The 10,967-nt window shown below is 37.7% G+C and overlaps 1 protein-coding gene across 1 annotated transcript in view; it reads right to left on the bottom strand.

Moving 5' to 3' along the window:
* Nucleotides 1-3,378: 3,378 nt before the first annotated feature.
* The window catches only part of IFNAR1 (interferon (alpha, beta and omega) receptor 1), a gene marked incomplete at its 5' end in the record, with an annotated part of 13,716 nt that continues 6,127 nt past the window's right edge, over nucleotides 3,379-10,967 (bottom strand). The window contains 4 exons of the mRNA XM_010192243.1: nucleotides 3,379-3,606; nucleotides 5,586-5,740; nucleotides 8,788-8,941; nucleotides 9,722-9,876. Of these exons, the coding sequence (XP_010190545.1) occupies nucleotides 3,379-3,606; nucleotides 5,586-5,740; nucleotides 8,788-8,941; nucleotides 9,722-9,876 (692 nt within the window). The remainder of the gene's footprint in view (nucleotides 3,607-5,585; nucleotides 5,741-8,787; nucleotides 8,942-9,721; nucleotides 9,877-10,967) is intronic.

The following is a 10,967-nucleotide window of genomic DNA, read 5'->3' as shown; positions in this document are numbered from 1 at the left end:
AAACTACTCAATACGTGATCAATCAGTTAAGCAAGCCTTTGAAAGTTCAGATTATTTGTCACAGACGGCAATGGCAAATAATCCATTTGTCAGAAAGCAGTGCTGCTTCTGGTGCCTTGGGATTCTTAAGGCATATGCTCTTCTTTTAGTTGGGTGCTGTGGATACGGGAATCTGGGGGAGGGATAGGTGGACAGTTAAGAAAGGCACATTAAGTGTCATACGTATTTCATTTAATTGTGATGAATTCCAGCCTGCAACAAGAGTATCTTTTTCCTTAAAAATTTAGTAAACTATTTCTCAGTGCTACAAACCTATCTGTACATTCTTACCCAGGTTTCAGCATCACGCATATGACTCTGAAGTTATATATATGAAAAAAAATCCTAATAACGGAATCCATTCCAAAAGCAGAAATCATGGGAAAGTCACAGCATGTGTGACCTGAAAAAATGCAAAATCATTACCAGATGTTGGTTTCCTTTCAAGTAACAACCCCATGACAGGAAGCTTCTGCTTCGTCATCTCTCCCCACACTGAGTCTTAAAGCTGGTTATATTGCACATATTCCACAGTATCAACATCAGTTTGCACCTAGTTTCAAAAACATTTGGTTTGATTAACTTGGTTGCGATTTTTACCATCAATACTGACAAATCCAACTCTACATTGTCCACTTGAAAGTATTCAGTTAGTAATAGGGCTGTATCTCACCCCACTGAATAATGTCAGTGAAGAGAGTCAAATATAGCTCCTTCTCAGACTTCTTCCATACCAAATAATAAAGATTAGCTTTCTATTGTTTGAAATATTTCAAACAAGGAATAACACTTCAGGGGTCTTATTCTTTAGAAAGACTTTGGAAATGGAAAAAAGACATTTAAACAAAGTTCCTTTATGCACTGCAATAAACTCCTCTTAGAAGGTGAACTGTGTAAGTTCTGTCAAATTATTTTCCTAGTATTTCTGGATACATCCGAAACATGGCTGAATGAGAATGCCTCAGGTACTTAGGAACTTAGTTTCCCAGTTTAAGTGTTAGATACTGTATAAATAGAATGAGTATTTCCATCTTGCAGTTCTGGTTTTGCTGCTTCTGGCAACACTGAAAAGAACTGATACAAGATATTCTGTAACCCATTTTATACCCAAACTCCAAACATACATATATATTCATTACCACTCATTTGGTTCTACATTCTGAAGAAAAATGTGGACTGCTTGCAAATTATGAATTCAGAAACATTCACTGTAGACTGCTTTGCCATCATTTGAGATCTGACAGTGAAATCCTTCACATTAAATAGCTTTTTTCCAGACTGCCTGAACTCCAGGAGGCAAACAAAATCTTGTGTCACAGGAAAGAGTTATAAAAATAAAACGCCTGCAGTTAGCTGCTGAAATAGCGGATGAAACTTTTTCCCTGGACAAGTAAAGAAAAACAAAACCAAACCAAAACCCATCCCATCTTACTTCTGAAAGCATGTTTACAGTAGCTTCACTCTTGAAAATCCCCAAAATGAAAATATATCCCCAAACCCTCCTGTAGAAGTAGGTCACAAATAAGACAACCAGACTGAAATCAAAGTTGTCCAGGAGAAAAAACATCCAGGGAGGTCAGCTACAGCATAAATCACTAAGAGGAACACTTGCATGAACAAGTTGCATCCTCACAGCAAACTCAGATTGTACTGAAGAGACCACACAAACCCAGACAACTTCACGCTGCCTTTCCTTTCAGCATCTCACACCAACTCACAGACAGCGGCCACCTACCGAAGACCACAGTGACTGCAATGCTAAGCCCCAACTTAGAAAATGAATTAGCACTTTTTCTTATTTGTCTGAATCATGCAACACTTCATGGAAGCCTTAATTTAATTTATATATACTATGCTTCACATTACGGGGTTTTTTGTTTGTTTGCTTGCTTGGATTTTTTTTTAAGGAAGGTCACTAACTGAAGACTCACAGGAACTTCCAAAGTATTCACAGTGTAGCTTCAATGTCACTACAACAAAAACATATGGAACCAGAAAAAGGGATAAAGTAGTAAATGTGCAAAATTTATTATGTTCTTCAATGAACACAGGGACATAAAATTTATAAAATTAGATCACGTTTTCAAAATAAAAAAAAACATAAACAGAAACAGTTGCTTGTTACAATAAAAAACAGCCCACATGAAGCTCAAAACCAATATACTCTAAATCAATTTCTTTGTAAAAAATAAGCTACTTTTAAAAATTCATAAGAAAGTAGTATGCAAATTGAAACATTATTGCAGCATAACCTTATAATTTGTATTAAGAAAATTGTTGGCAAAATGAGACTTAAGTTGTTAAAGCTTTGAATGACAAGCATCCTTACCATCTGTTAAAAGGCATTTCTGCATTCAATGTGGGTCCTTCTAATTACAGAAATAAGTTTCTTCCTTGTTAAAAGAGATTCACATTTCTAAATACATTTCAATTAGAAGTATGTTACACTTCTGGTTATCTAGTCACGGGAAACAAATAATCAAGAATATGCCTCTTAACATACCTTGTCTTTAAAGTAACAGTACTATTTAGTTGTGTCTTGCAGTGTACATTTGACTTGGATATTTGTTGCTTTTTATCCTAAACTCAGTGCAAAACCTCTTCTTACAAAGAGGCTCCACATGAAATTTTCCTGTAAAGTGAAGTGACCCTCCTTCAGGCCCTTTTCCCTCCCTATAGTTGCCCAGATTACCGAGTGCTGTGGGAGAGAAGTGGCCATCGGGAGCATCCTGCAGCCATGGCCACAAGGAATTGTGGACAAGGAGGCTCAGAGGAGCCACCTCACCAGGGCTACTGTTGGTCTCTCTGCACCTTTTGCTCTGGACCTGCCGAGCCAAACGGCACTGCCCCTGAGGGGGCTGCAAGAGAATGTCAGGAGAGTTCTTAAAACTGTATCCAGCATCAATGTCCTTCTGCCTGTGTAAACACTGTAAGATTCAATACTGGAATTTAAGGCTTCTGTCACTGTACGCACTGGCATTCAAAACAACCTTCGAAGTGAGAAACTCTTGTAGAACAGAGTAGGCTTTTGCTGAGGTTATCAGGTTGCAGTATATAAAGTGTACAGATCTGCTCCTCTTTACGCAGATGGTATTCTTATAATATGACAGAAAGTCAGTCAAAATGACATAAGGTACACAGAGACAGTTGCATGTTAACTTCAGTTGGCTTGCAGCAGAGAGGGAACATAACTTCCCACTGACAAAGTGCAGATTTGGAAACCTAGAGACAAAGATCCCAAAGTCACACTGTCTTCCCTGGGCTGCGACTTCCATAATAAAAAGTTTTCAGTGTTTATTATGCTGCCAGTCCTATATATGAATTTTATTTTCTGAAAAGCTATACTATTTCCTTCTGTAACGTTTCTTCTGATGCTTTGCTCCCTGAAGTATTGTCATCATTAGAGTAATTTCCTGAATCTCGACTGCTCTGTTTAGAATGTTGATAGTCATCAGAATCAATTTGATTTGCTTCTTCTGTGGCGATAGTCTCAATTATAGAACAATTCTCGATTGGTTCTTCCATAGTTGACAGATAAGGACTGCTCAAGAGCTGTCCTCCAAAACTCTGCAAGAAGAGAAGCAGAAAAGAAAGAGGTGAACATTTATACTTAATATCTAAATAATGATTCCACTTGACATGTCAGCTGTACAAGTCTGGTTTGCTGTATTCAGTAACACCATGAGGTTTTCTACCAGTAATATGCCATTTGTTTCCCAAAGTACTGTCCTGGTTTACTGGGACAGAATTCTAGAGTCAGTTTTGTGTTAAAGAAAAATGATTTTGTAAGGATACTTTATTTCAGGGGAACAAAGTGATAAGACTTTGTTATAGGTTGCAGCTAAAGCTGCTATGTGATGCTCAAGGTCTTCAGCAGTCTTGAGATACAGGTACAGAGGCTGGGGGAAGTAGAAAGCCAGGGGAGTTGACCCCAAGATGACCAATTAATACTATGCCATACCATAAACATTGCATTCACTATAAACTGAGGAGTTTGCTGCGGGCAGCCCTTCTTCTTCCCTCTTCCTCCATGCCTGACATCTCAAGAGGGACTCATCTACCATCCTACTCCTGAGGCCTACTGCCCCACAATATCGGCCGAGTATAACTCTGTGTACTTTATATTCCTCCTGTTATTAGTATTAGTTTTTATTATTTTATTAAATCTATTTCCATTTCAATCCACAGATCTTCTTTCCTTTTCCTGACACCCCTCCCTGGGAAGGGAGGAGTCATTGGGTGACAGAGCAACTGTATAAACCACTACAGTTTACAAACTCAAAGTCAGGATGAAGCTTAGTTGCATTCATATAATTGAACACTAAAGAATGACTTAATGAACATTAATCTTAACTCTTGGTATCCTCACAGTTGTTAATCATCTATATAATTGCAATATTTCATTGATTATAGCCTTATGAGGACAAGGCCACAAGAACTAAAGGAAAAATCTTAATTAAGAACACTTTCAAAGGTTGTGTAGTAGCATGAGGATGACAGGTGTGTGTTTGCAAAGTCTACAAATCATTATCAGTTATAAAGCAAAGTTCAAAAGAAGAAAAAGAAAGCAAGCTGCTGCAGCAGGATACCAAACCTTACACAGCTCTCAAGAGTGCACTGCTGTCTATCCTACATGCTTTAAATATGTTCTCCGAAGTGGTCATTTATATCAAACCCATCACAAAAGGTTCTAAATACGCATTGCATTAAATATGTTACCAGTATTCTACTGAAGAAAACGCTGCCTTACAAATAAATTAAATTCAGATTAGCCCTTGAAAACTATGAGACTGATTTTAAATTACAACTTTATTCAGAAAGCTTCATATACTATATATCCTAAGAGCTTCAGTGAGAAGATGACGCATGTTAGGAAGGCCATACACTACTCAAAAACAGTGTTCTGAGAGACACAGAAGAAAGCACAGTCGAAAGCAGTCCTTGCTACATCAAAATATACCTACACTTACATGTTGCCATGTTCATTCCAGAGCAGGATCCCTACTAAGTACTACCTGTGCCAAGCTGAGCTGGAAATAGGACAACATCTGCCCTTCCTGAGACCATCCAGGCTGCCAGGTCAGGAGACAGTAGAAGCATTTGCTACCCGCTACATCAAATTTTCCCCTGAAGACTGGGCTTGCATTTTTGCCTCCTTTGAGTTTTAAAAGATGGCAAGAAGGCCAGAGCATGCTCTTCCAGGTATCACAATGGAAGAGCATTTCTGGTCTCACATAGCAGGGCAAAGGTACACTATCACAGTGGGTAGACATGCACATGCTCTGGAATGAAAGATAGTCAGCAACACTTCTGCACAGATAGAATTAAAACCATAACAGTTAAAATATTCGTTAATCACAGAATTATAGAAATTGCTACTACCTATTTTTTTAATAGGAATTCCTGTACTTCATTCAAACCTATACAATTAAACTTGGCATACCCATAAGATCACATGATAACAAATGTACACTTTTTCATAATATTTTCTGTTCATTTTTTCTAAAAATACCTCTGCTTAATGAATGAGAAAAATTTCATCTTACCTCTATGTTCAACGGAGGTTGGCATGATGGAAAGAACACGTATTTGATTTTACTGTAGGCTTGATATAGGACAAAAATGAATGGCACAGCCACAAGCAAGACAGCAATCAGGGCAGTTACAAATGTTGCTAAAATGATCAGAGATGAAATTTTATCTAAAAAGTGAATAAAAACCATTCAGTCTAGGTCTTAATGAACTACAAAGATTAAATAACAGATTACCTCCAAATCTGCTGCAGTATTTATCATAAAAATTCACTTTTTCTACAATACTATACCCAGCCATGATGATCATTAGAAAAAAGATGCTATTCCAGTATCTTAGATAATTTTACTAAAAACACAGCACAAAATATTTATCCAATATAAGAACATGGACATTTGCAGACAGGATCAAAGCCAAGATCCAGTTATTCCCAGTTATATTTCAGTTATATGTCACTATTTGACAGCAGAACAAACAAGCTGCACGTAGACAGCTACCATGAAGCACCTGATGCATGTAAATCTATCGCGCTATCGCTTGCATACAGGGTCTAACCCCAAGAAACACAGTATGCAATTGATAGAGTGCTCTCCTTTAAGAAGGCAGCGATACAGGAGTAAGAATCCCCTGAGCTACCAAGTAAGAACGGGCAATTACTACAGTGAAGTTGGCCCACGGTTATTTAGCTAGGAAATTATTAGAGTGACTGAACTTTCAGGGTCTTCAGGGGCCCAAAAGCATCCAAACCATTCTTGGATAGTAGAGGAACTCCATTTGTAAGTTTCAGATGACTACAACACAGCCAATAGAGAGAAAAAGGATCTTCCAGTGAGCACCTACTCCTTTCAAATGCTTATTTAAGAAGAAATAAATCGTAAGGATATTCCAGTTATTTTCTATACTGGTAGTCTAGACAGTAGCTCAGCAACAGATTTTACTTTGTCAGTATAAAAAGGCAAGATGAAATTCACTTCAATGCTCAAACATGGTGCCATTAACTTGATGACACCAAGCTGAGTAGTGCAGTTGATTTGACAGATGGAACAGATAGGATCCAGAGGGACCCTGACAGGCTTGAGGAGTGGGCCCATGTGAATCTCATGAAGTTCAACAAGGCCAAGCACAAGGTCCTGCATCTGGACTGCAATAATCCTCAGTATCAATACAGACAAGGGGGTGAAGGGATTGAGAGGAGACCTGCTGAGAAGGACTTGGGAATACTGGTGGATGAAAAACTGGACATGAGCTGGCAATGCATGCGTGTAGCCCAGAAAGCCAACCATATCCTGGGCTGCATAAAAAGAAGTGGCCAGCAGGTAGAGGGTAGTCATTCTGCCCCTCCATTCCACTCTCAGGAGACCCCAACCTAGAGTGCTGCATTCAGCCTCCAGCTGGGGCCTCCAGCACAAGACAGACATGGACCTGTTACAGCAGGTCCAGAAGAGGACCTCAAAAATGGTCAGAGGGTTGGAGCATCTCCCCTAGGAAGAAAGGCTGAGAGAGTTTGGATTGTTCAGCCTAGAGAAGAGAAAGCTCCAGGGAGACCCTTCAATACTTAAAAGGAGATTACCAGAAAGATAAAAACACTTTTCACCAAAGTCGGTAGTGACAGGAAAAGTTTCAAACTGAAAGAGGGTAGGTTTAGATAGGATAAAAGGAAGAAATTCTTTATGATGAGGGTGGTAAGACACTGGCACAGGTTGCCCAGGGAAGTTGTGGGTGCCCCCTCCCTGGAAGTGTTCAAGGCCAGGTTGGACAGGGCTTTGGGCAACCTGGTCTGGTGGGAGGTGTCCCTGTCCATGGCAGGGGGGTGGGCTGTATGAGCTTTTAGGGCCCTTCCAACCCAAACCATTCTATAAATCTATGGTCCTACATTCCTGTGTTAATCCAGGAGCTGCAGAAAACCTTCTAACAGTCTAGACTCAGTTCCAGGATTTAAGGTTGGGATTTTACAATAGAAGGACTTTACGTGATAGAATCCAGCTTTTGATACTAAAATACTGTAGTCTAAGAAACCTTTTATCTGTAGTCATAAGCTATTCAGTGCTTAAGTTCAAGAGTCTTGCAAGCTTCCTTCTCTCTTCTCCTTTGCAACATGTTCTCTGGCAAGATCTCTAACAAACAAACTGAAGTGAGTCTGAACAGACTAAAAATAATACATACCAGGAGACTCTTTAACAATAATCAAGATAGGACAATCAGGTATTTTTATCAGTACTTCAACTCAGTACAAGTGATCAAAGAATGAAGTTTCCACACTGGGATATAAGAATGTACAGAAAATACAGGGAAGTTGCCTGTATGCCTGCATCTCAATATAGAGTCTTCAGCTTGATCTTAAATAGGCTCCTTATAAGAGGAGCATATGGAGAAGACTAATAAATAACTAGTAAAACAGATTAAAGAATTTATCTTAGGAAGCTAAAAAAGTAACATTTGTTTCTTTTTAGGCTTGATAGACAAAGCACCAAGAACTACAATATAAATTATACTAAGAGCTTAAGATGTGAGAAAGTAGCATTACTATGACCATGTTTTCTCAGCTTGTAATGAGTTAGGATACTTAGTAATTCTTCTAGTGTTACAGCCTGTTAATAGAAGATAATTGGTCAAATAAAATTCAAAAGATAACTTGCTTTTATGTTCTGAATGAATGTAATCCATCTACAAATGTATTCTCCTGCTGCATAAAGATGAGCTTTCAACTACAGTGAGTCTGACGATTTGTCCCCTCACACTTTAGCAAAATTTAATGTTTAAAAATTTAATTAATTCACAGAAGAATTAAGACAATTTAAAGAATAAAATATTCTTGACAATGTAGTATTTAGTGATTCCTTGCACCCTACTAAAAATGTCTCAGAAGTATTAGAAATTAAAGCTTGTCTATTAACAAGTCATTGTACAGAACTAAATTTAATTCACAATCATTACAGTTATTAACCTGAGATAATTTCTAAACTGAGTTGTGTCACAGAATAATCAGAATGGAATTCTGACCAGGTCAGAACAGAAGCAGTTTATTAGTTTAGTTACAGGAGAGAACATAGTGCAGCAATGTGACAGACTGCTGACACAGATCTCTGCCCATGTAGGTGCTGACTCTGTGAGGCCATGAAGTCCTGCTGCAAATATTTTTTAGTGAGACCTGCAGAGGCCTGTGAAGGGTTAACAATCTTACTTCCACAGGTGTAACAATTCCCAGGCTTTTCCTACCTCCAGGTGTTTTGATGCATTCCTCTTTGCTGAAACGACTGCTTTTGTTGTAAACTTCTGAGAATGCTTGTGCTTTTACACAGTACAAACTGGAGGGTGTTAGATCAGAGACTGTCCCTATTGTCTGTTTTATCTCTTTCATTTTGATTTCTTCCTGAAAAAGAAAAATTGGAAGGATAAGATGCACCTAAATAGTGCAAGTCACTAAAATAGATTAGAATTTTGGGCTCTGATGAAGAAGTAGTTCCATAAGAAGTTAGACACCATTCTGCACTTGGATTAAATAAAAGAAACCACACAACCCTTTCCCAAGCAAACACATTCAGGAAACACTTACTGGCAAGGATGAGCTGCTTTCACCATACTGAAATTTTACAGTTCAAAGCTGTGTGCAAAATGAAACTTCTTCCTACTGCAGTTTATTTTCCTGTCTTGTTTCACACATTTACTGATTACTGTAAAATATTCTACTGTAAGCAGCACTTAAAGAACATGGAAAGATGCATTAAAACATGAGCTAAAAGCATGCAAGACTTCATTGTTTCATGATACACAGAGCTGTAAAACTGTAAATACAGAAAGAAAAGAATTTGAGGGGCTGGAAGCGACATTCATTAAGACAGTGCACAGACTCATACCATAAGGACGGACAGCATCATAAGAACCCTATAACTTCTATTCAAAAGCGAGCCATTTAGCAGTGCATACAAAACTCAGTGCAATTCTGCAAATCACTACATATAGCCACATCAATGGAAAAGATCAAAATCTCAATTATTTTGTGATTAAAGTAGTCTTAAGTGGATTTTTAGGAGAATCTTTAAAAAAAAAAAGTCAAACAAATAACAAATTAACCGCGTAACTGAGAACTCAAACTCAGTATTTAGTCGTAACAAATTTTACACACAGTTTTAAGTATTTAACTAGTTCATACCTCACTATTTGATGAATTCTTCCAATACAGAAGCCGGTAAGACAAGTCATAATGATCCCTCATGACTTCATTCTCAGATCCTCCTGGGGGAGAAATCTGGATATGGAGCAAAACATCACTGATGTCCACCTTTACACCAGGAGGGCCAATTTCATCTTAAGGCATTTAAAAATAAAAAGTTAAAAATAAGACTGAAATAATAAAAATATTGGATGAAATACTGTAATTTAAATCTACGACAATTTTAAAGAAACATATACTTAAAAGTCTAACTTGACTAATCGCTTTATTCAGAATCACGAGTCCTGAGAAATATTGCAATTATTTTCTCTTTCCACATACATATGTTGCTTCTGCAAATTTCAGTGACATGAGATACACAGTCAGTAGGAATAACTCTGCACAAGTCAAAACAAAACTAGTAAATGCTTCTTAATCTCATCAGGATATAAGCTCTCTTTTTCACATATATCCTCTTTCACAGTTATAGTATACTTGAAAAGTGAGAAGCATTACAATTCTTGGGGGTTTTTTTTAAATTATTTACCTAGGTCACTGTTATGTCATTAAAGAATGATCTAATTACCAAGGGAAAGCTGACATACAGAACAGCTATTGCCTTCCATATTGAAGATGGAATCAATGAAATATACCCTACATATTAGACAAACATTTCTTGATGTCTATGACCAATAACTTTTTTTTGAAGTCAAATATTTTAGGAACTTCACATTTCTCACAAAATCAAAAAAGTGCAACTGAGATAAAAATGACTACAATTTCACTCTGGAGAGTTACATATTTTTGACTTAGATGTCACTATCATTTAAGACTGCTTTTTCATGAAGCTTTTCAGGGCTGTATGTCAATGTTATAATGAATGCTTCAGCACAAAATTCAGGGGTGCACTGTGCAGGGGCATAGAGAAGGAGATGAGAGTAGATGCACAAGAAAACAGAGGGAGTGGGTTCCAAAATGATTTGACTTTGGCACTGTTTTTCTGAGATATCAAGAAGTGCTCCCTGTCAATAGCAGAAGTCAAACTAGGGATATTTCTTGTACAATTTCACACAGTGATTAATGCAGTATACAGTGACATTACAAAATGCCATATAATGCCTTGTGCTGTAATTCTGTGAAGCAAATTATATGACTCTAAATACAATTAAATACTGGCCGCATTGAATAGAGAAAACCATGGAGAAACTCCTGTCTAACTGGAGGAGGCCAGGATTCCTAACAGAGC

The sequence above is a fragment of the Mesitornis unicolor genome, unplaced genomic scaffold (genome assembly GCF_000695765.1).
Source record: "Mesitornis unicolor isolate BGI_N332 unplaced genomic scaffold, ASM69576v1 scaffold4009, whole genome shotgun sequence".
Taxonomy (NCBI): Eukaryota; Metazoa; Chordata; class Aves; order Mesitornithiformes; family Mesitornithidae; genus Mesitornis; species Mesitornis unicolor.
This window is presented reverse-complemented; position numbering and strand designations above follow the sequence as displayed.